Below are 25,179 nucleotides of genomic sequence, written 5' to 3' on the forward strand. Positions count from 1 at the left end.
TTGAGAAACTTTTTGTCAAATTATTTCCGAGAGGCAACAAGAGGGTTTGTTCAAACGCGGAGTGATGGGGACCCCGGCTAATTCCCGGAGACGGATCCTGTCGAGAGAAATGTCTGAGGATGAAACCATGATGATGATGATTAAAGAGGTAAGAGCAGTTTGTTTTTCTTCTGAAGTTGTCTGTGATTAAACGAGTTACAATTAACGACGCATAAGCCGTTTTGTAAAGGTTTAAATTGTTGACGTTTTAAAAAAAATCAAATCGAATGTGGGTTCCTACATAATTATAATTAGATCAGGATAAGGCCATGCTGGAATCAAACTGTAACATATGAGGTCATCCCAGGCTAGTCACAAAACGGGAACCAGATACTATGACTTGGAAATTATTCTATGTTACATGCCACAAGTGTGGACCAAACCCCTGCATCTGTAGGTAGAAATGATTTCATTGGCGTGATGTTAAAATAGGACTCTGGAGAGTGAAATTGCTTCCTTTCTGGTTCGTTCAGCCACACCTAAAGGCCGCTCTCCTTCCCCAAACTTCAGTGTTGAACTCCATCCAACCCACTTAATTGCCTGAACAAAAGTTCCATACAATTGTTCCTGCTCTCTGAAGGAAAATCAATCATATCTGTCTTATTATTTATCTTTATCTTGTTGCGACATTTCTTTTTTAATTCCTGTCTCCTGAAGGTGCTGACTTCTGCTGGCAGGGCTGTGTGTAGGCAGTTCACCTTACTGGAAGTATTACATCCAGCAAAGCCTGCTTACTTCATACGTGTGTATTCCCAGCATAGGCTGGATGGCAGTTAGGAGCCAGAGCCGGAATCATGGCTGACTTGATTTATCCCTTCCTAGCCTAGAAGTAATGAGGCCAAATGTAACATCCTTACCAATGTCCTGGCTGAAATCACCAAACTGAATACAGAGCTAAGGCATGATATTTCATGGTTCCACAAAACCATACAAGTTTACAGTATAAGGACACCATTCGGCCCATTGTGACTGTGCTGGCTCTTTGCTAGAGCAATTTAAAACAAATCTCATTGCACTGCTTTCTCCCCATTGCCTTGTATCTTCCTCTGCTTAAAATATTTATCCAATTTTCTCTTAAAAGATGCAATTGTCTCTGCCTCAACCACTCCCTGTGGCAAAGCATTCCATGTTCTAACAATCCTTTTGAGTAAATACATTTGTCCAAATCTCTCTCCTCCCTTACCTCAGTGGCAAATTTAAATTGATGACCCCTGTCACTGCCTCCACAACCAGAGGAAATAATCTTTCCTCATTCAACATATCAAAACACTTCATAATTTTAAAAACCTCTATTAAATCTCTTAGCTGGCTCTGCTCCAGCTCCAGTCAAAATAGAATATTGAAATATATAGTCAAAACGATAGAATATAAGTCAAAGGAAGTTGTGATCAAACTGTAGAGTTCTGGTCAGACCACATCTTGAGTATTGTGTTCAGTTCTGATCAAGGGAGACATTTAAGTGCTGGAAGCCGCAAGGTTGATATTTATTGTCAAGAGTCTGCACTATGAGAAAAGACTGGAGAGACTTGGGTTTCAATCTGGAAAGGAGACATCTGAAAGGTGATTTTATAGAAGTATGTAAGATAGTAAATGATATGGAAAAGTTTCATCTGGCATGCTACTTTAAACAAAGGGACACAGGTTCTAACTAGTAAAAGGTTATATTTGGGACTGGTATCTAGAAGTTCCTCTTCACACAGAGTGGTCAACACATGGAATGGCCTCCCAGATAGATATCATTAATGCATTGTGCTGTGGTAGCCACAAAAGGCAGCACTTTACCTGACTTCTAAATGACCGACCTCGCTTCTTTATGGGAGCTGTTTCTCAACTTAGCCGCATCCGACCTGGTATTGTCGGAGGCAAAAACTCTGGAATAATTTAAGAAACAATTGGATGCTGCAGTGGGGACTGTAGGGTCTTTTTGGATGGATGAACTAACATGAGCCGAATGGTCTTCCTGATCCATAATTATCTTATGAAATACTTCCAGTATCTCAAGTCTCCTCGTATAGTTTCCCATCCCTGGCATCGTCCTGGTGAATCTATATATTTTCTATGGCGTTAATGTCCTTTCTGTAATAGGGCACCCAAAACTGTAGTGTCTTAACTGTGGCCTAACCAATGCTTTGTACAAGTTTATCATTACAACTTTACTCTTGTACACCGTGTCCCTAATTATAGAATCCAAAATGCTGTTGACCTTTTTGATGGCTTTCTCTCCCTGTACTTGCACTTTCAGGGAATTATGTATTCAAACCTCCTAGGTCTCTAAAATCAGAACAGAACAAACCTCTAGGAACAATTTACTACCTGCAGGAGTGAGACGCTACAATTTCAATTGTTCCCTTTCTGGGCCTCTGAAGTTGAGTGGTGTGTCAGGGCTATTAATCACTCTATTAAAAGGATCCTTACGTCGTGAAATAGCAACTCTGACTTTCTGCACTGAGTTTAATTTGTATTTACGGCGCAAATCCAGCAATTTCTTGACACTCACGGGGAGGTTGACGACGAGCACCAGTTTTTGCGAGGCTAACGGCAGAGCAACGCAAATTGTCCACCAATTTATGGCGATTTGTAACTCTCAGCGTTTCGCTTTCTCACTACAAATTGACGGCACTACCAACGATGTGTGCTATGAACGTGTCGTTATTTTTGCAGCAAATTCTGGGCCATTATTACAGTAATAAAGCTATTTCTATTATCTAAATAGTGTTATTATTGTAATGGGGATTTTTCAGCATCAAAATGTGAACTGAAATCTCTAAAATTGAAGACCGGTCCAAGAAGCACTGAATTCCCTGCAGCTGTTTATGGGTTAAGTGTTTGACTTTTCATTTAAAAAAAAAATTCACCTTTGTTCACTTGTTACTCACCCAAAATTGTTAATCTTTAAACCTGGTACACACTAAACACCATTTGCTGGAATCAATTCCCATGGTCATTCATAATCCAAGCCACTCAGTAAAGTTGCCTCATTACCACAGGGCACTGTATATACTGTACCATGTACACTGAAGGCTATGGATGTATATGGTAGCCATAGAATAATTAATTGTAAGGGGAAAAAAAATTGAACTTGGATCATGAATTTTAGAAAGGAATAAAATCCAGACCTGGTATAGATGAGAAGTTAGCCAGTGGGGTAGCATAGGGAAGAGCTGTAACAGGTAATAATGTTCCATGGTGATGCTACTGCCTTTGAACTACTTTTTGTTAAGAAAAGAAAACCATCCTTCATCATAACTGCCACAGTTTAAATTGATGTTCAGTGGGATTTGATCTTGCCCGATATGATAAAGGGATATGTCCGTATCAAAGTAAGAACTGGGTATATGCACCCCAGAACGGCTGACTTCAAATTTGGAGCAATCATTTGATAGTTATTCGATGTTTGAGTTATCTGTAGAATCTGAGGGTCACTCACCTTGACTCTGCAGTCTCGAAGCAAGAAAACAAACAACACACAGTGATCTAAAGCAGAGGGATTTGAAGACAATATGCTGAAGAATTGGGAGCCAGTGGAGGTTAGTGAGGACAAGAGTGAAAGATGTGCGAACCTGCAACACTAAAGGCCCTCATGCCACTGACTACAAAAGAGCAACAGTTAATGATTCTCTGTTGCTGCAGGCTACATAAATATTATGGTGCTGAGTATTTGCAACGTATACTGATAAGAACCTCCGCTAATGGCTCTATTGCACACCTCTTGGTAACTAATGTGCCTTATGACTTTTCATTTTCTTTGTGCGGGAGTGCTTAGCCTTTATTTGGTGCCAATCCCAGATGGTGTAAGTGAGATCATAACCTTGTACTGTGGGGAATCATGGGTGCAAATCCACACTCTACTCTTTTATTGCGTAAACAAAACCAGACAAGGCTGGAAAGGCGGAAAGGCAGCAAGTCAGTCAGCATCTGCGGATAGAGCAGATGGGTGACGTTTCAGATTCATGCCCTTCGTCAGAACTGAAAAATACAAGATGAACAAGCCTGTTAATAGAATCAGAAAAAAGGGAGGGGAAGGGGGAAAAAAGAGAGAGGAAGTATCAGTGAAAATATTGCTGGATGATGTAACAGATCATTGCGTAAATGTGCTGGAGTACAAAGGTGCAGCACTTTTAGATAGCATTCTTCTCTAACGCTAGGTATTGCAGTCCTGGGCAGTGAAAAACCATAAACACATGTACAGTCCAAAGACTGATTTGTATTTTTTGGGGAGGGGGAGCCTAGATGTAACCACATCCATCTGCTTTCAGTGGTGTGCTGTTTCTATTTCTGTTAGATGTGCTAGCACGAGTGTATTATGTTGGGCCTTGAGAGTCAGTAAGCTACAACGTGCCCACGCTTAAGAGACTGGCTGTGTTGTGTGATTGTTATTTTAGTTTTCATAGTTTGGTGAATTTGTTAGAAAGAATGTAACTCTTTTTCCATGGAGGGGTTTCCACTTATCAAGGGCATCCATGAAATTGAAATTTCGACTGCATTTTGTCCTTTGCTGAAGAAAATGTCTTGAATATTCAGTGTAACTAAAGGGTGCATAAGTTAATGTCAGTGGAAGTTTTCTTTACACTAAAATGCAGGAAAAGAAAGTGAAAGGCGAGGGAAGGAATCCACGTGAGAGTTTTTACTGGCCTTCGACCAGAAGGAACCAAGAGAGTTCTGAGATACCTTGTGACCTGGAGATGCCACGTGACCACCATTTAGGCCACCAGTGTTTCTGTATAACGGGGCAATGCATAAATGCACCATGTGGTGTGGTATTGAGCCAGACTGATCAGGAAGGACCCAATTTTGATCCTCGTGCTGAGTTAAGTCGATAAGCTAAACTAGAACAGCAGTGGGGTCACTACAAACGGCCCCAGTACTCCTATGCTGGAAGTGAAGTAAATTCAGCCAGGGTTCCTGCTCCTGATTGCCATTCAGTAACCCCTATTGGGAAGTGTATGCGTGTTGATGTTGAGTGAAGATAGGATTGGGCTTGGCCGTGAGGTACCTCAGAGTTAAAAAGTGCCTGTCGACACTCCATCTAGGCTCAAACGTGAAGAATGGGAGTTTGGGTGAGATGTCAGAGGACTGCTGGGATACATGGAACTACATCTGGCAGAAGTCAGCACTTTAGGGAGAGAATTGAAAGGAGGAGGAAAAAAAAGCAGGAAAACCAGCTGTCTGAAACAATTTACCCTGGCAGAGTATGGTCAAACCAGGACATTATGAAAGTGAACCTATCTGTAAAACTCCAACGTGATTACATTGCACCTTTAAATCCTAACCCGTGTTCTTTCTCTTTGTCTCTCCTCTCTCCTCTCTCCCCTCTCCCCACGTTCTCCACCCCCCCTTCAAACATACGCGTGTACCTCAACAATCCAGTTCATCAGGTTTTAGAGTCAGCCAGACAGTTTGTAATCCCTGTCCTTCCTTACGTGAGCTGGAATATAGTAATGCAAAACTTATTACCTCATCTCAGTTTAACTTTCTAATTAGTGCATCTCCCGGTTGGTGACTTACTGTCACGTTGGAGCTTTCAGCCTACCTGCGCCTGATGTTGGCACTTGGAACTCTTCTCAGCTGGTGTGACCCAGTCAGGATTCTTTTGTCTCCTTGACTTTTGACTTTAATAATCAAATGGTGCATTTGATATTAGACCAGATTGATTTGTTGATTTAATTAGCAGATGGCTCCTTTAATTTAATTTTTAAAAAATCACTGGTTCATTTTTGTCTGATTTAAGCCTCAGTGAAGCACCTTGGGATGTTTTTCGACGTTAAAAGTGCTTTATAAATGTAAATTGTTGTTGTTCCATTATGATAACTTGTATGTTTGTGACATACAAAGTGTTCATATCTCCATTGACTTTCTGTAAATTAAGATGTATTTTGTGGTTTGTCTCCTATTTTTAATATTTATGCATGAGGTATTTTTTGGGAAGGGCAAACCTCTGAGTCCATAGAAATGCTGTTTGTCTCTTCAGCTTCAAAAATGTAGGAATTTTGAGGCAGCAAGGGCTTCTTTTGAAAACTGATGGTCAGAATAAATTGTGACATTCTTGAGTTTTAACTTATGAGCTGGAGTGGAGAGATGGAATGCACAGCACAGCATCAAGAATTTGTTCATCAAATTGATACTTGAACTCAAGTCAGAAGCCATTCTTACGAAGGGTATTTTAACCTATTATGAACACCTTCATTGTTATATTTATATTGTACTTTTAGTATATCATTTCTAATGCATGTTGCTATTTGTTTGTAAAACAAAGTTGTTATTAGTGGATTTAATCTGTAATTCGGTTTGAAGAGAAGAGATTATGTTTAATCCAGAAGAAACTGTAAAATCCAGTAACCAGGTTATTGCAAGTGGAGCAGTTAGAGTATAGAAAAAATACAGCTCCCTTATCTTCTAAAGGCATTGCCTGCTTGTTGACTCCACAGGCACCAATCTCTCTCTCATACCTTGCCCAAGTAGCCATTCTTTATTCCACTTGGCAACCTAGACAGTGACTTAGGCATGCTAGTCAACTACAGAGGGCCTGATCCATCCAACTCCAATCTTAGCCTCACCTGATGTCCACATGTGTACTTCCAGAAGGGGGTCACTGGATGGCAATCAGAAGCAGGAGCCCTGGCCTCTTTGCCTCCCTAACCCAAGGACATTGCCACCTTGGCTGAGAACAGTTTACTCAGCAGAAACTGGGGGGGGGGGGGGGGGGGTAACTTTCTGCTGGGATTCTCCCGCTCGTTTGCTGTAATCTCAACACAAGAGCCACAGAAACTATGGGGACGCTGTGTACACTTGTTTACGCCATTTTTCCAGGGTTTCTGAGGATTAGACCGCTCTTGCTGACAGATTTACCACTTCCCACTCATTAGCAGTTGGGGAACACGTGAATTTTTTTTCCCCTAACTTTCTTCCCTCCTCTTCTGAAAGTGATAACTCTTGATGGGGTACAGTTCCAAAGGTGCCAGCAGTACCTCATCCAAATAGCCATTCTTCACATGAGCCTAGACGGTGAATGTCAGTGGGCTATTCAAGCATGGAGGACATCAGCCAAGTTCAGTCCTTTTCTCGTTAAACACCCACACACTTTCCACTGGGGGTCACTGCGTAGCACTCTGGAAGAGGCATCCTGGCTGTTTTAGCTTCCTTCTCTCCTTCAAAAGTCCAGTAATCTTGAGGCCAATTGTAGCAGTCTTAGTGCTGCCCTACCTGAGATTAGCGAACTGCAGAATCCAGAGATTGAAGCTGGGACCTTCCTGATCTGTGTGGCACAGTACTATTGGGGAGAACTGTACAGGTGGTAAGTTTATATGTAAATGCCTGTCGGCAGTTTCACATAACTCTACCCATTTTATAGTGTATTATCAACTCGATGTAAAGTTTGACTAAAAAGAATGCATGATTATAAACATGCTTTGTACACTATGAAATGTAAAATTAGCACTTTTTAAAAAAAAAAAAATTTCCTGAAAGCTTAGACTTGTATGATGCTGTAGGGCAAAGAACACACAACGAAGGATGGAAAAAGACCAGCTGATCCATTGAGCCTGCCCTGTCCACCATCAAACCCAACCCTAACTCTATCCCACAGTTCTTGAGAGGTTAAAAAAAAAGAGGACCAATTTAGGAAAAAAAACCTCTGGGAAATTCCTCTCTGAACCCTGCAGACATAGTTTTGACATTCTAGTAAATAATGGATCAAGAGTTGGATAATGGGATTGAAGTATTGATTTCAGCACAGTGTGGATGTACGGAAAAGGAAGAGAGTTTTAGGATGGCAAAGTCTGAGGAAAGGGTGCGAAGGGAAAAGAGAAGTTAAGATCGAGTTGAAGAGAGTAAATTTATAAGAATGAGACAGACACTGGAACATCCTTTTGGGACTTAACAGTGTCTGAGAGGTAGTGCTTGGCATACCATCCAAGAACATTCTTCCCAGGAGAGGAAGAAGGATAGGCCTCTACTCACTGTGGCCAGATGAGGGTCTCCCAATGCACGTCAAAGAATTTTCATTTTTATTCTGCCTTTCACGTCCTCACAGCCAATTAATTATTTTTGAAGTGTAGTCACTGTTAGGTAGGCAAACGCAGCAGCCAGTTTATGCACTGCAATGAGATAAATGTACATTTAATCTTTTTGGTGTCATTGGTTGAGGGATGAATGTTTGCCAAGATATTGGGAGAACTCCCTGCTTTGTCCTTGTCGAATAGTGTCATGGGATCTTTTACATCCACCTGTTCTGGGTGAGGCATTGGTTTAGTGTCTCATGTGAAAGATGGCACCACCAACAGTGCAGCACTCCCTCAGTACTGTAGTGACGTGTCAGCCTAGATTATGTATTCAAGTCTCTGGAATGGGGCTTGAACCCACGACCTTCTGACTCAGGCAAGAGTGCTACCAACTGAGCCAAACTGACACTGAAAGCTTGTCATAAAGGAAAATTGCAAAGGAGGAACGTAATCGGCGCCCTGACAGCTCACTGCATCGCTGTGTGTTAGCATCAATGGAGTTAGGGCTCGTAACCGATAATCCTTGCTTCAAATGAGTCACAGCTGCTTCTGCTGGGATTACTTAGAGGATGCAGTTTTTGGCTCAGTTGGCTTCCCCAGAGAGCCAGTCCTAGACCACATGCCTGTTAAGAACAAATGACTTGGGATTGAGGCACAGTGTGTTGAAACATCCCCTTCCTGGGTCGTCTTGTATTAGCATGGATACTGTTACAGTCCAACATGGTACTGACACTGGGTACAAAAAGTGGAAAAATATCCCATTGCCCAGCACTAACTTCTCTCAACTCAAGCACAAAAGTTAACCAAAGTATTCAATGAGTTAATGATTTGACATTCATCTATTGCAAGATAAAATCCATGCTGTGCTTAAGTAATTTGTTCTATGAAGACAGATTTTAAACGATAAGGAAAATGGATTAAGTGGATTTGTTGAAATGAGTTCTGGGAATGTGTAGGACAGCTTTCTGGAATAAACCATCCCTTGGAGCTATGAACTTATGCAGTTAACATAAAGTTTGCAATTTTATAATTGCAATTGCATCTGTACAGGAAAACAAAAGTGTGTATATATAGCACCACAATTTCAATATTTAAATTTGAATTTAGATGGATTTCAGATGTGCTTCATCACCAACTCTCTTGTGTTGTTGAATACCAGGGAAGGATGGCCAGCCACAGCACTGGTACATCTGTGACCATCCCTTCCCCCTTATATATTGTGTTAATCTTAAAAGAAAACCAAAAAAAACCTCCCCTCTTCTGAAGGCAGTGACTCATGGGGTCCAGTTTTACAGGCACCCTCTTGTACCTGGCCCAAGTGGCCATTCTTTGTGTGTGAGCCTAGATTGTGAGTGTCAGCAGGCTATTTGATTTGTAGTATCTGTCACTGACTGATCTTGCTTTTTTTTCCCCCATCCCTATCCCACTGCTACTCTGCCTGAAACCAGCTGACTCAGCACAAGCTAAGAATTGAAAGTTGGACCACCCTGGTCAGTATGGGTTGGTGGTATACTGGGTGTTTCGTTTATGAGCGGAGCAACGGGGAAGCCTTAAAACAACAAGTTTACTAAAACAAAAATAGTTTCAAGAACTTTGTCCCTGACCCGTCTCTTCCCCTCTATTTAAAAACATCAATAATGTTGGGAGAGAGGCTTGGCTGCGCCACAAAAATGTGACAAATGAAGAGATTATTTGACTGCATTAAACAATCTCCATGTTCTGAGGGGCAAATAAAGGTTAGCAAGCTCAAAAGTTAGCAAAATTGTGCAATGAGGTTATACAAGCAGGAGAAGTGAAATTGTTGAATAAAATGATGTAGAGAAAAGAGTATAGAGAACTGAAGGATATGGCAACAGCGGGGGGGGGGGTGGGGGAGGCGGTGTTTGAGAAAGAAATAGTGGGGAATACAGGCCACGGGCTATCCGCAGCCAATCCGCAGTTTTAATCTTTTTAAGGAAAAAATACTTCATGGGCTGAGTGCCATTTTCACATGCACAACCAGTATTCCAGTATATAGGCATGCTGCATACTGGAATTACAACACGGAAACAGGCTGTTCGGCCCAACCAGATTTTAATGACTGTGTAAAAAATTTTACACGAATCTCTGCTTGTTTGATTATCTTCACCACCAGAATGTGGAAAAAAAATCTTTGGATCACTCCCACACTGAAACAGCTGTCTTGTTGGCCAGTTCTAGTGCAGCTTGATGGTGATTCTACAATTGTGGCATGCAACAGTTCTGCCTTTCTGGATGAAGTATGCTGTTAATAAAAGGACCTGTTTTTTTTAAAAAAAAGAGGATGAGTTCATTAGTTCTCTGTAGGGCTGCTAACGCATCTCATAGAGATAAAACATCAATCAGCAGAGAAAATAAATGAAACTCTCTAATACCCAGCAGCAACCCATCTAATACAACCGAACATGGACTTGTACTGGCAAAGGAGAATGCAGCCTACTGACCCACATAACCACTAAGCTGAAGGAAGATGCATACAAAATAAATAGCGTTGGTTTTGATAGAATTTTTATTTTAGGTAGACCAAAAGTTCTTGTTGATATGCTGGTGGTATTGTGGCTGCCAGTGCTGATGCCAGGATTGACCAACCTCTTCAATCTTTCTCCTCTTGATTTTGTTGACTGATACCCATGACATGGATCACTCCCCTTCTGTTTCTCTTCCAGGCAGATGCAAAATCCAACGCCAGGCAAGCTTCATTTGCTGAGGCCAAAGAGGCCTGTGTGAAGAAACTGGTCCGACAGCAGCAAGAGGTAAAGCATAGTATCAAGACAAACTCTGAACTCTTTGTCCTTAACAGTACAAGGTATTTCTGTAGAAATAAATAGCTGGTGCGATGAAAGGTAATTCCTGTTGAGAACAAATGACACGGATGATAATATAAAACCACCTCATTAAAAATAAGTCTTGGAATTGAGGCACAGTATGTTGAAACAGCCCCTTGCTGGGTCTTCCTGTATTAGTAGAGACACCGTTACAGACCAACACGATACTGACACTGGGTACAAAAAGTAAAAAAGTATCCCATTACCCAGCACTAACTTCTCTCAACTAAATAAGCACAAAAGTTAACTAAAGTATGCGATGAGTTAATAATGATTTGGCATTCATCTATTCCAAGATAAATTCTATGCCGTGCTTGAGTAGCTTGCTGTGTTATGAAGACAGATTTATATTAGAAAACAAGATTGAGAAGGGATATAACCCCAGTTTTTATATGATAAGGAAATGCATAGGGTGGAATTAAGTAGGTTTGTTGAAATGCATTCCGGAAACGTAGGAAATGGGGGCACAACCTCAAAATTCTGGAAAACAGGAGTGAAAAGATAATTAGACTGCTTCTTGGTTTGGGCTGTTCCTCTCTTGAATGAATTGTCACCCAGTGCAGTGAACTTGTGCAGTTAACAAAGTTTGCAATTTTATAATCATTATATCTATCTCGCCACAATTTCAGTATTCAAATTGGAATTTAGATGGACTTCGGGTGTGCTTAATCACCAACTCTCGTGTTAAAACAAAAAAGAAAGACTTGCATTTATATAGTGCCTTTCAGTCTCTGGACATCCCAAAGTGCCTTACAGCCAAAGAAGTACTTTTTGAAGTGTAGTTACTGTTATAATGTAGGAAATGTGGCACCCAATTTGCACACAGCAAAATAATCTTTTTTAAGTGATATTGGTTGAGGGATAACTATTGGCCAGGACACCTCCTCTTCGAAATAGTGGCCGTGGGATCTTTTACATCCACCTGAGAGGGCAGACATGGCCTTGGTTTAATGTCTCATCCAAAAGACGGCACCTCCGACAGTGCTGCAATCCCTCAATGCTGCACTAAAGTGTCAGCCTGGATTTTGTGTTCAAGTCTCTGGATTGGGAGTTGAACCCATGACCTTCTGACTGAGACGAGAGTGCTACCAACTGAGTCAAGGCTGATGAATACCAGGGAAGGATGGCCAGCCACAGCAGTGGTATGTCAGTGACCATCCCTTTCCTTGTCACCTATCAGGACTTGATTTAAAATCCAGCTGAAAGAGAAGGGATGAAGATTTTTTTTCCCTCTGCTGAGGGATTGGGAGATTTGTTTGGTTACAGACTATCCATTCATCACTTCTGATTCTCCTGTTTCTGTGCTGAATTTGATCACTGAATTCCCTGAATCAATTCGCTCTGCCAATGTACATTTATACGGCCCTCAATAACTTCTACTAGCTAGCTCTCTCAATGATCTATGTACACCATTTATATTAAACAAAAAACACAATCAACTGAAAGACAGAAATACAAATGGTTTAATACTACGATCTAATTTTTAAAAGTGGTGCTAATTGCGAACTTTTGTTGAAGTACTAAGTAACCTTTTCTGAAAAGGAATTGGGTTTGGAATAAAAAGAAAATTCCAGGTTTCAAATAATTTAAAATCATTTCATAGTTTTTGCGATGATGCAAATTTGTATTTGTCTAGGGATGAACAGAAACCTAGTTGTAAAGGACACTTGTCCGTACACATTGAACCACACAGTTCCTATTAGATATGCGAGGCCTTCATTCCTGTTTGAGCTAAATTTAAACCCACATCCCACAGATGAACAGACATTGTTCTATTATACTCTACTACCAAGTCCCCATCAGTAAGAAGGGACGTTTAGTTACCTTTGTTCCAAGCTGAATTGTAATCCAGACTTGAGTTGACATCCAGCCCTAAGAGAAGGTGCATATTGATCATTAGGAGAGCTGGCTATTGGAAGTTACTGAGGAAAGCAAGAGGGAGCTGCGGGATAATTCTGGAGCGTTTGGTCAATTGCCATTTCAGTTGTGTGTCAAATAAGCTTCCTCACCCAGTGAGGCTTAGTAACCTCTTAAAGCCAAACAGAAATGGAAAAAACAAGCATGTTGAAGTCAGTAATATGTAACATCTGGTATATTTATCGCACTAATGTAAATATTGCTTGGGACAGGAACTTGTGAACCAAATACTTTAAAGAAGCAGGAACTTAGAGTACAGTATAAACATTTTAAAAATAAATTTATACTCTTGCTTTAGTATTTCCTCCCCTCTTTTGAGTCTCTTTATGTCACAGACTCCTGGCAGAAGCCCAGGTTGATGCACCTGCTCCAGTAGAGATTCCTCTCAGCACCACCTTGATGGCCCATCAAAGATTGCAAATGTGCTGTGTCTGGAATTGCAGGAGCAATTCTGCAATCTGTGCCACTAGGCTGCTGTGGCACAGTAACTTTGTAAAAGATACAGCACAACCTGTACGGTAGTTAGACATAACAGGATCGAATTTCCGCAGGGTTTCTCCTGATCTTCCGCTGTAACCTTGGTAGAAACCCTGGAAAAACGGCAGAAGGTCGAGAGAAATTACAGACTAATCTTATTTGGTTGTCATGTCTTTCTTGCCATCATAATCTGGGGATTGGAACAAAATGAAAACTGAAGGGAGGTGTGGTGGGGGGATACTTGTATAGAATGCATAGACTTATTTTGAAGTAGGCCTTGGTCACATAAGATTTAGTCTCGAACCAACATACAATAATGTGTTTCTTTGCTCTGTATTTATTTCACAGATAGAGGAGTTATTGAAAAAACAAGCTGCTGATCAGTTAGGAGTCTTGCCACTTGTAGTCTGTTCCAAACAGAATATTAAGCATCTTGGATGCAGTGACAGAGTGACTAACTTATTAATTCCAGTCACTGCCATTCAGAAAAACTGTTGTTAAAAAATTTGGGTAGTTGTGTTTGGGCTTGTATGTATAAACTATCTTATTATACAACTCATTTCAGAGTCCTTGAGCAACATACGGGAATACTAATGTGAGCATTTTGATACAAATTGACTATAGGCTGCCTGCTATATGCTGTGTTACACATGTCCATTTTTACAGTCCCCATGTCAGTTCTGTAAGAAAATTGGGCACTGTTTGTTCCTTGTATTGCTTTAATGCATGGCTTAAGTGATAAAACGTGAAGAATATATGAAACTTGAAACAGCCATTAAGCGCACCAAGCTCATTCCTCCCGCAGGGCATGTACAGTATGTTCTATCATGACTCTACCCTGCTTACTTAATTAAGGGGGGGAAGGGGGTGACTAAGCATGGATAATTTCCAGGAAGACTGGATTCTGCAATTTTTCCCTGCCCCCTAAAGATACTTGTGTGAAAACTCCAGGTTATCATTCTGTCATTGCAACCTACATTCTTCAATCCTGAACAGTTGCATTCCACACAGGACATTTTCATGGCCCCAGCAGCATAGAAATCATTACATATTGTAGCGTATTTGGTCACTTGTCCTTATAACATTCAATTCTGTTCTTATCCAGATATTGCTCCAGCTTTTTTTCAAGGAGGTGTTAACTGACACCATTAATTTTGTTGGGGGTCTGTTGCACATATCTATAACTCTATGGCGGGGGGTGGGTGCGGGGGGAAGGAGAGACAAAATCCAGGCCCACTTGAGACTTTTTAACTTCATCTATATAAGTGGTGTACATTTTTGCATGTCAACAGTCACAAATTATGTGCACCCACCTACAGTTACACAAGTACGTTGTACATGTAGACAGGTGGCCATTGAAATGCTGTTTTCTGTGTACATAAAGCCCAGCGAGGAGTACAATTGTTTTATATTGGTCCTTGTTTAGGACACCCAAGAAGACTTTGAAGAGAAGTACATGGATGCAGTTCAATCGATCAGTCAGTTGGAAACTGAGAAGACTTTACTTGTGTATGAGGTGGAGCAACTGAGGGACGTTCTGGAGGGCACGGAGGAGGAGCTGGCAGAGCTCCACAGAAAACACACTGAAATAAGCAGGGTATGATCAAGTGTGTCCCTTAATTTCAAGTTTACTTGCAATCTAAAGAAGCTCCATGGTCTCAAATTGTCTTCAAGATAATAACCATCATTAGAAGGTACCAATAAAACCAAAAGCCTGGAATTGTGTCCCCTCCTGTCTATACAGCTCCATCAATAAAGTCCTAATACTCCCCCTTCCCCAACCCTAAGCTAGAGTCCCTAATACTAACCTGCCCTCCCCATTCTACTCCATATTCCAGCATATTCATGTTCTCTATGGTCCATAGATCCTGAAGACATATTAGCCCTTTTAAAATTAATAAATTAACCCTACTTTATTAGCATACTAATATTTGCACAGTATGATTCCAAGACCATAGTGTTGGGCAGTCTCAAGCCAGAGTCTTATGCCATTATTTCACATCATAAAACTGCAGAGAATCTAGCACCAAGATAGGGCACAAGACTAGCTGGGATATGAGATGTCACTGGAGGAGTAAGGGTGCTCTGCAGAGTTTGGAGGTTAAAGCACATAATTGGGACAGTATAGAGTGAGCTTTACCCTATTTGTGACCTGGAAGTGTTGGATGCAAAAAGAAACAAAAAAATGTTCCAAGCAGTGGCATCCATCAACTTAATAAGTACAAAAGAACAGTAAATTTAAAATTAAATATAAATGCAATCTATGTGACGTGAAAGCTGTTGAGTGATTGCCGTTTACTCAATCCCATTACACAGGAACTGAAGACAGAGAAAGTTGCCAAGCATTTATTACAGCAGAAGATTAATTGCATGGAGGAGTGGCTGGAGGAGAAAAAGAAGAGCGAGGTAAGAGGGATTAAAGCAAAGACTGGCTTGCAGTACGTTGCAGCCAGGGCCATGGGAAGTTACATTTGATCAACGGAAAACTTTCTCTTGAACATTTTGGGTGCCAAGCCCAATCTGCCTAACCTTCACCACCCACACAGCTTCTCTTCAGGCCTCCACAGACACTAATGCCAGTTCCTCACCACCCTCCTGAGCACTCCCTGGGACCATGAATCACCCAACCTAAAGCCCAATGTGGTTCTTGTTTCCCCCTACCCCCACCCTTTACTGGACCTAAGGAGGTGATAGGTGGGAACAAACCCAGCTTCTCCAGTCTCTCCATGTAACTGAAGTCTTTCACCCTCAGTACCATTCTAGTAAATCTCCTCGGCACCCTCTCCAAGGTCTTCTCATCCTTCCTAAAGTGTAGTGCCCAGAATTGGACACACTACTCCAGCTGATTCCTAACCAGTGATTTATAAAGATTTAGCATCCCCCTTTTAATTTCTCTCTTTCTTTAAGTCCCTCCATTTTACACCTAATTCTTCAGTGTTGGCTCTCTGGGATGGCCCAAACCTTAAATAGAAGCAAAATTGTAATAATGGGAGGAATAAAAGAAACAACTGTGACATTTTTTTTGAAGGATCTGAATAATAAAGACTCATTATTTAACTTAATATTCTTTATTTTGAGAATAGTGCTCTTTGAATATTACCCTGAGGGAAAGTACAGCCTGTGGGACTACTGGCCATTAGGTTTGCCTCTTCTCACCTTCCTCCTCTTAGCTACCAAATAGGGGCAAGTAACCGAAAAGGACAGTAGGTGACTGCTTGTACATTGAAAAACAATTGTCAAATTGGCCATCCCTACTACACCTGTAATTTCCATTACAAGTTAACTAATTTTGTTGTTTTTCCACAGGACACTGAAATAGCTGCCACAGAGAATATGGATAAAGATATTCGGAGCAACGTCAGATATCGGGGATACTCAGATGCAAAGAAAATTGAGTTTAAATCAGAAGATGGGGGAAAACACAGTGTGGAAAAACTTCTGGGCTCAGCAGCAAACCTTGCAGACGTAGAGCAGAAACACTCGGCAAACGGTAGCTTTGAAACCGAATCCAACAGACAGCAAAAAAGGAAAACAAATGACGATATCGTCAATGGAAAACACCAAGAGGGAAGAGTGAATGGATTCACACAACAGGGTGCAAATGATACACAATTGGAAGAATCTACGGGTCTGATTAAGGATAGTGAGAATGTAACAGTTATAGAAAAAATGAACAACATTCATTGTTATGAGACTGAGAGAGACAAATCGAATAAAGTTGTGGAAGAACTAATGGAAGGCAGTAGAAGTAAAGCTTTAGAACAGTTGGAATTGGGGAGTGACGACAAGGACACAGAATACAACAAACCCAAATATAAGGAAACCAAAGGCCATGAGGAAAAAAAACAGAAAGAGCTAATGTTGGAGTTAAGTAAAGTTGCTTCAAAGGAAATTGTACACAAAAGGGAAATGAATGAAAAGAAAAGTGAGGGAGATGAGGCTGGAGCAAGAGAGGAGACATTCAATGAAGAGAGTTTGAGTAACACAGTAGAAGAGGGAGTAAGAAAGCAAGTTGAAGGAGAGAAAAAAATAATGATGGAAATGTGTGGTGGTAAAAACTTGGAGATGGTAAAAGAAAAATCAGTGGAAGTTTGTGGAAGTATGACAGAGGTTCTTAAGCAAGTGGGTTTGATACAAGACCACAGAGTGACCCTGGGAGAGTCCAGATGGGAGGGAACTAAAGAGAAGAATAGGGCGATTGAGCAAGGGCACAGTGAAGAAATAAAATATGGGGAAAGTGATTTTAATGAACTGAGGAAAAGGAACCAGGATGGAAAGAAAATTTTAGAGCAAGGAGAAAACCAAGAGGAGGAGCAGGGAGGTAATGTGTTGAATCAAAACAAACCAAAAGGAGATGGAAGAGAGGATAGTGTGAATGAATTAACTAATAGAGAACAATTAGAGAAGATACCAGGAGAAACAAATGAATGTAGGTATCCAGAGAACTCTGAGAAGAAAAGTGTTTGTAAGAAGGAGGAACAGAGGAAGTTTGAAGGGATTGAGTTAGTAAGTAATGAAAGAGTGGAAGAAACAAGGAGAGAATATAGAGAGGATGAGAGCCGAACAGCAAAAGAGATTGATATGTGGCCAGCAAAAAGGGATGGTGAAGAAATCCAGGAAAAAGATAAAATACTGGTTATTAACACAATCCAAACAGTAACTTCAGAAATTAGTTACAAAAATATGGAAATGGATAGTATGGCTGAAGAAATGGAAAGTGGTGGAGAGGATTTGGTTGACGGAATTGAAAGAGCTCAGGATAAATGGCCAGAGAGGAGAGGAGAGGTCATCAAACAGTTTCAGTGCATGAAGGAAACCGTTTCAAACCCTGTGAATGATGGAGATTCTGTGAACCTGAAACGGGATGTGTGGCTGGACAAGAATGAACAGCATGAAGGAATGCATGGAAGGGAAGTATTTGAGGATGAGGAGCAATTTAATGAGGCTCAGAGTCAAAGAGATGAGGAACAACTAGAGAATGAAAATCCTGGAAAGAATCAAGAAATGGATAGAAGGTTACAAGGATCTATAGATGAAGTAAAGGAAGAAGACAGCAGAACAAGAGAGCAAGATGAGACAATACAGCATGAATTGAGAGAGGCAGAGAATGCCAAAGATAAAGTAGATGCAAGAGAAGATCTATTGCAAGGGGACAATAAAGAAAAAGATAGAGAGGGGAATGAGACAAATGTAGAATTAGACATGAAAGGGCAGAAAATTGTAATGGATGGACAAGTACAGATAGAAGGGAAAGAAACACAGAATGAAAGTGGCACTGAACAAAGTAATGGTGGGAAGGGGGCGCTTGAAATGTTCGAGCAACTGATTAAAAAAATAATGACACGGCAAAAGAGTTTTGCAGAAAGTGAGGGGAAAGTGAACAGGGAAGACCATGTTGACGGTTACAGGGGTGAGACAGGTGGGGAAAGAGAAGTGGAAATAAAAGAACAGAATAAAGAATATGTATTTGCAAATCAAAGACAGAGTGTGGGAGAAGAGAAAAAAGGGATAGAATCAACAGGTGGTAGGACTGAGGAAGAAGAGAATGATGAGTTAAGTAGGAAGGGACTGGTTGAAGGCACACTGGAGCTGACACTCCCTGAGGGAAGCAAAGCAGCAACAGAACACATTGAAGAAGCTGAAGGAACAGTGGATGATATCTCTGACGAGGAGATGCATGATGCAGCAGAAAATATAACTTCTGAACCAAAAACTGACACACCTGCTCAAGAAAGAAAACCAAACACTGAAGAAGGTCCTGAGGACACAACAACTAATGACGACGTGGAGTCAAGGGAAAATTTAAATACAAGAGAGAGCACCAAGCGACACCTTAGGCACAGAGAGACATGCCAGGTTTCGTAGGACTCGGTCCGGTCTTTCAACTCTGGAATATTGAAGCCCAACATAGGAGAAAGGCTTCTTCAAGGTTACATGAACTTTGCACAAGTTTGACTAGGATCTTTGAATCATCTTAACGTCAAATCTTTCTTTTGTAATAATCTTCACTTTTTTATTTGAAAAGTAAATCACACTCAATAGAATGTAAATAAGTCCAAATTAAGTGGAAACATAGTTTTATCTTTGTTTCCCTGATACTTTGTGTCTGAGTTTTAATTGACAAAAGAATAAATAAATGCACCCCATTTTCATTATAAGGTTCTATCTGTTATAAGGCTACTTTACCTCGATTTTTAAAATTCTCATCCTTGTTTTCAAATCCCTCCATGGCCTTGCCCTCCCTATCTCTGTAACCTCCTACAACCCTTCGAGGTCTCTGCACTCCTCCAATTCTGGCCTCTTGCGCATTCCCGATTTTAATCGCTCCACCATTGGTGGCTGTGCCATTAGCTGCCTAGGCCCTAAGCTCTGGAATTCCCTCCCTAATCCTCTCTCTCTCTCTCTCCTCCTTTTAAGACGCTCCTTAAAACGCTCTTTGACCATGCTTTTGGTCACCTGTCCTAATAGCTCCTTATGTGGCTCGGTGTCAAATTTTGTCTGATCGCTCCTGTGAAGCGCCTTGGGACGTTTTACTACGTTAAAGGCGCTATATAAATGCAAGTTGTTGTGTTATGTGAAGTTTAGTGTAGTGCACACCATTTTATAATGTGCAAAATACCTGGTTATAAACGACTTCAAATCTATTTTTTCCCACAACACCATAACTAAGTGTTCAGTCTGTCACTGTGTCTTTCACTCTATTTATCGGGAGTCGGACCTAACAGCACTAAATACTCCCAAATCAAAATACCGGAAATACACAGCAATTCTGATGAAGGTTACACACCTGAAAAGCCATAACCTGTCTTTTCTCCCCACAGATGCTGACTGACTTGCTGCGTATTTCCACCGTTTTCTGTTTTTAGTTCCAGTTTCCAGCATCTGTAGTTTTTCCAGGAAGATTCCAGGTTCAATCCCCAGTCTGTGTTGAGCCACCTCAGTGTCCCTGGGTTAGGAAGTGTAAAAACTGGTCAGTGTTTTTTCTCGTTTTGATTGCTATCATCCCCGCCCACCCCCCAAAATCTTGCTGGAAAATGCTTGTGCGTGGGTATCTGAGGATGGGATTGGATTTTGCAGTGATGCCTCTCAGAGAATAGTCTGCTGATAATCACTGACTCGGGTTACAAACAAACAATTAACATGAGTTACTGGAGAACTGAAGCTGGTGTGGCAAGAAATCTGTACAAGCCTCGACAAATTTCCCAGGGTCTGAAGAAATTAGCAGTAATTCTGTATGGACTTGTATAAATGTCCTGGGAATTCCATTTGAGCTGCTACAAATCTACTGCCTGTATGTGTTTCCTGTCACACTGGCGTTGGTGGAACTGTATCCCAGCTTTAGTCAGAAAGCAAGAGAGAAAATTGAGGGATGTATTTAAGGATGGAATCACTAGAAGCTCGGGCTCTAGGTGTGGCCTCAATCTACAGTGGAGGTTAGAATTTAATATTTCCATACCATTTCAAGCTTAGTGTACCTGCTACCTATTACTTATTTTGCCTCATCTTTTGGCCTCCATTCTTCAACCAAGAGGGCAAGCAGATAGGAGAGAGGTAAAAGGCATTCTTCTAAATATCTTATGTACTTCATTTCACTGCTAACTGCAACGGCAGGGTGGGGGGTGGATTTTCAACTTCGGCCCAAAGCGAGCGTGAAGTCGGCCACAGTGGGGAGTCCCGATCCTTTACACTGAGCCAGTTGGCAGGTAGGACGTGGTGGGGGTAGAACCGGATCCTGAATGCTCCTCTTGGCCCCACAAAAATCTTAATATTAAAAAAACCCCTAAAAACGTACCTTTTCCTGAGCAGCTTGTAGCAGTCTCTTTAAGGACCGCTAGTTAGGCCATTCAATGCCAAGTACAACTATGACTAGCATGCCACTTGTACATTAAAATTGCAATCAGGGTCCTTCAACTGGCATAGGACCCTGATTTGCATATTCAAGCAGCCTCCTACCAGTTTTGGGGTGATGTGCTGGGTGCCTAAGGCTTGCCTAAAAATGGAATCGGGCAAATAGGTACACAAGGTGCCCACCTGATTTTCCTTTGCCGGTCACCCATTTTTCAGGCAAAAAACAGGCGACCGGCAGTTGAAAATTCCACGCCCCCCCCCCCCCCCCCCAAAACATGTCCTAAATTCTTGCCTCTTTGTTTTGTTTCTCCTGTGGAAAGTTCCCTGTGTCACCCACCACACCCCTGCCACAAAGGGATGGGTGACACACTTCATCTCCACCGTTGATTGCAATCCAAGCCTTTAAAGGATGTTTGGACCTGTCACTGATGTTTCCTCTTTAGATAGGGCCGGCTGACTGTGAGGGTAGACACCTCCTGTATACTGCTTTGCTGTGGCACAATCTGTCAGTGCCCCAATGTCACTCTTTTTTTCATCAATGGTATTTGAATTAGGAAGATTTCTATTTTCAAGATGTCAAATGTGCTGTAGCCCTCAAAGTACTGAAATCTTACAGCTTACTGTAATGCATGACTTCTTCCACTAGAGGGTTTGATCAATATACTGACAGTGATCAGTAAACAGACCTTCATATTCTTGTACTTTCGAGCTGGGACAATAAAATCTAAATAAACAAGATGTATTCTTTTAATGTTGGGCTTCCCTGTTTCAGGGACACACTGTCTTGTTATTCCCCACTGCTGCAGCTATACAAAATGCTTCATTGAGACACATGATACTTGCATGCATTTGGAGAATGTTTTCCATTGAGGTCAGATTGATTCAGGTATGTGTTTTTGCACCTGTGTGGTTATGAAAACAGTACATCTGTCTTGTTACTTTATAATGTCTAGGCTCTAAACGCTGTTAGACAGTAATTTACACTTTTTTCCCCTCCAATGTTATTAATACTGCTCACAGTGCAATCCCCTTTATATTGTGGAGACCAAATGCAGATTGGGTAACCGCTTTGCTGAACATCTGTACTTTCTGCGTGTGACCTTAACCTCCCTGTGGCTCCGCACTTTAATTTCTCCTCTGACCTCACTGTCCTTGGCTCTATGCCATTCCAACCAAGCTCAATGCAAACTTCAGGACCATTATTTCATCTTTACCTAGATATTCTGCAGCCCTTTGCTCTAAACATTGACTTAAGGTCTCAAGTTGTTAAAGTATAGCCTTCATTTTTCTTCCTGTTTTTTCCATCCACTTTCCACCCTTTCCATTTTAAAACTTTTCACACCCCCTTTGTGTTTCTATTGCCTGGTTGCGTCCATACTTCTCTTTTCACGTTTTAAACAACCTGTTCATAGACTATTTCTCCCTAACCTTGGCATATAAAAAGCTCTTGACTTCTCCCCCACCCCTCTTCATTTTGTTCAGTCCAATAAAAGTACTGTTTTTCCCTCCTGATTTTCAATTCTGATGAAGGATTTTAATCCACCTTTTCTCTGTTGTCGGGGGTTAATAGACCAGCTATATATATCCAGTTTTTATTTGGTTTCCTGCATTCAATTTTTATTCCCGTGTTGCTTGCTTCGATCCAAGAAGTGGGGAGTGCACCACCAGCATAGTTTCCCAGGAACGATTTTCCTTATTGAGGGGTGTTGGTAGGCAGGAGTAGGGGACGAGAGCCTGGCATTAAAGCTCCGAATAAAGTAGGGACAGTTAAGCTGGAGCTCGAAACTCACGCATATCCAACGAGGTAGAAGGACGATGCAGGCAGGGTTGTTAAATCACTGGCAGAATGCCACAGAAAAACAATTGTAAACAATTTTACAACACCAAGTTATAGTCCAACAATTTTTATTTGAAATCTACAAGCTTTCGGAGGCCAGTCCATCACCGGCATCTCCACATCACAGAAAAACAAAGCAAAGTGGTTTCAGTGAGCAGAGGCCTGAACAAAAGGATTACACGAGACTGGAACCAAGCTGGGCAGGTTAAAGAGAAACCGCCTGTACTGTGCTGTTTGTAAATAAACTTCCTCTTTGAAGCAGCATCCAGCTGATGCTGTCTGTTTTCCATCATTTGAGTTTAGGATTTTTGCGTGAAACTGGCCTAAACTCACCAGAACACTATCTCCTCCTTACAGTTGAGGTTACCAACCCTCCCGGATTATTCCAGGAGTCTCCTGGAATGGAAGATAGATGTCCCGGGCACTGCTGCTAGCTACCCAGGAGAAAAATACTTTGCATCCGTGTCGCCAATGCACGTCTCACACGAAACGCGGCCCTCGTTTATACGTGTCTCCCTGCCGTTCGAAGTCTGCAGATATAACGCTCTTGGCCATTCCCTCCCTCTCATTTCAAGAAACGGCCGAGAAGTTCCTCGTGGCTGGTCCCGCGCCGCCGCCTTAACTTCGCGAGAGCCGGACCAGGCTCGAGGAAATTCCAAGCCTATACTTGTAGGAATTTCAATTGTCGCACCTGCAAGTTTGCAACTGGTAAGTGAAGTTATTATTCTGACTAAAAATGTGAGTAAAAGGACTTTTTTATGCAATCTGATCTGACTGTTGGTGCATGCGTCAAAAACCCTGCGCTCCAAATTGGTCAGTGTGTCGAGTAAACATACCTGTGAAGTATATTATGTGTCAGGGTCCAAATTGGAGTCGGTTTTAAATGACCATCTATAGTACTGTGCTTTCTGTTCTCACTATACAAATCTAAAGGAAGGAAACTGATTGTGGGGCAAACAAAATTCGCCTCCATGGAGTTGCCCAGCTGGCGAGAGCATTACAAATAGTACAGCTCCTATCAGCCGACATCCATTCAGTCACCGAGCCTCGATTAAAGTACCAGAGTTCTGTGTGTTAAAAAAGGCCCTTTCTCTCATATTTTTACATTCTAAAACTAGTTTATTTTGTAGCATATGATATAATTGTGAACCAGCCCCTTACAATAAAGTAGCTCTCTAATTTATGCAAAGTTGCTGATGTGTATGGGTGGTTTGCTATAGATTTTGTCCAATCCTGGCACACAAACAAATGTCTACATAACGTGATTCCAAAACATTTGTGTCTAAATTGTGTATCTAGTTTTTTAAAAATTGTGTACTATGACAGTTATCTTACACTATGTTAGGAATGCTAGAGTACTGAGACACTCAACTAAGGTAAATGCAATAACATTTGCAAACAGTGAGCAAATGTTACATGATGAAACCTCCAGGCAAACATTCAGAGTTGGCAACCCTACTTACAGTACATGTGGTGTAGTGTGATAGGAGTCCTCAGGGCAATGTATGCCTTGCATGAACATACTCCGATGCAATTAGTCAAGTCCACTTACTGTATTTACTTCCCCTTACAATTAGTACTGTGGTCAGTCAACCAGGGAACAAACCAGGATTCAGGACAATTGGGGGGGGGAGGGGAAGAGAAATTCTGGGATCTTCCTGTCATTTCAGGGATGGTTGGAAGCTGTCTTAAAATTTGTTTGCGGCCTCTTTATACTTCCCACACAGAAACATTATGACCCTTATTTACAAACCTGAGCCTGGCTGAAAAGATTGTGGAGCAGGATCAGTGTTGGAAAAAAATCATTTCAGGTAAGACTGTTCTCAATAGGGAGAGAGGATTGCTATGGGGAGGGGGTAAATAACCTCAGCCAGTCCTGTGTAAGTCCTGCAGGCTGCACTGTGGCATTGTAGTTCTTCCCTACCACACTGACCTTTATCTGTCCGATGTATCTGGACATAAATACTGTGGCTACAAGAGCAGGTCAGAGGCTGGGTATTCTGTGGCGAGTGACTCACCTCCTGACTCCCCAAAGCCTTTCCACCATCTACAAGGCACAAGTCAGGAGTGTGATGGGATACTCTCCACTTGCCTGGATGAGTGCAGCTCCAACAACACTCGAGAAGCTCGACACCATTCAGGACAAAGCAGCCCTCTTGTTTGGCACCCCATCCACCACCCTAAACATTCACTCCCTTCACCACCGGCGCACCGTGGCTGC

The 25,179-nt window shown here is 41.6% G+C and overlaps 2 protein-coding genes and 1 long non-coding RNA gene across 3 annotated transcripts in view; 2 read left to right on the forward strand and 1 right to left on the reverse strand.

Annotated features, from left to right (window-relative positions):
* Positions 1 to 64: 64 nt before the first annotated feature.
* Positions 65 to 21,872, forward strand: LOC137307199 (golgin subfamily A member 6-like protein 25). The gene is made up of 5 exons (XM_067976586.1): positions 65 to 148; positions 10,721 to 10,807; positions 14,700 to 14,870; positions 15,590 to 15,679; positions 16,580 to 21,872. The coding sequence occupies exons 1-5, from the start codon at positions 65 to 67 to the stop codon at positions 19,136 to 19,138; spliced, it is 2,991 nt and encodes a 996-aa protein (XP_067832687.1). The 3' UTR covers positions 19,139 to 21,872.
* On the reverse strand, positions 10,555 to 23,865 carry LOC137307203 (uncharacterized). The gene is made up of 3 exons (XR_010959066.1): positions 23,292 to 23,865; positions 20,061 to 20,219; positions 10,555 to 10,904 (listed from the first exon to the last, which is right to left on the reverse strand). It is a non-coding gene; the product is annotated as an uncharacterized lncRNA (long non-coding RNA).
* The window catches only part of suox (sulfite oxidase), a 33,208-nt gene continuing 31,217 nt past the window's right edge, over positions 23,189 to 25,179 (forward strand). The window contains exon 1 of the mRNA XM_067976589.1: positions 23,189 to 23,666. The gene's annotated coding sequence lies outside the window, so the exon portion shown is untranslated. The remainder of the gene's footprint in view (positions 23,667 to 25,179) is intronic.

Source organism: Heptranchias perlo, chromosome X, assembly GCF_035084215.1.
Source record: "Heptranchias perlo isolate sHepPer1 chromosome X, sHepPer1.hap1, whole genome shotgun sequence".
Classification (NCBI taxonomy): domain Eukaryota; kingdom Metazoa; phylum Chordata; class Chondrichthyes; order Hexanchiformes; family Hexanchidae; genus Heptranchias; species Heptranchias perlo.

Excerpts from the sequence above, each read along its gene's own strand:
- LOC137307199 (XM_067976586.1), top strand. The coding sequence starts at position 65 with ATGGGGACCCCGGCTAATTCCCGGAGACGGATCCTGTCGAGAGAAATG. Across the intron at positions 10,808-14,699 it reads TGGTCCGACAGCAGCAAGAG|GACACCCAAGAAGACTTTGA; the intron begins GTAAAGCATAGT and ends GTCCTTGTTTAG. Across the intron at positions 15,680-16,579 it reads AGGAGAAAAAGAAGAGCGAG|GACACTGAAATAGCTGCCAC; the intron begins GTAAGAGGGATT and ends GTTTTTCCACAG.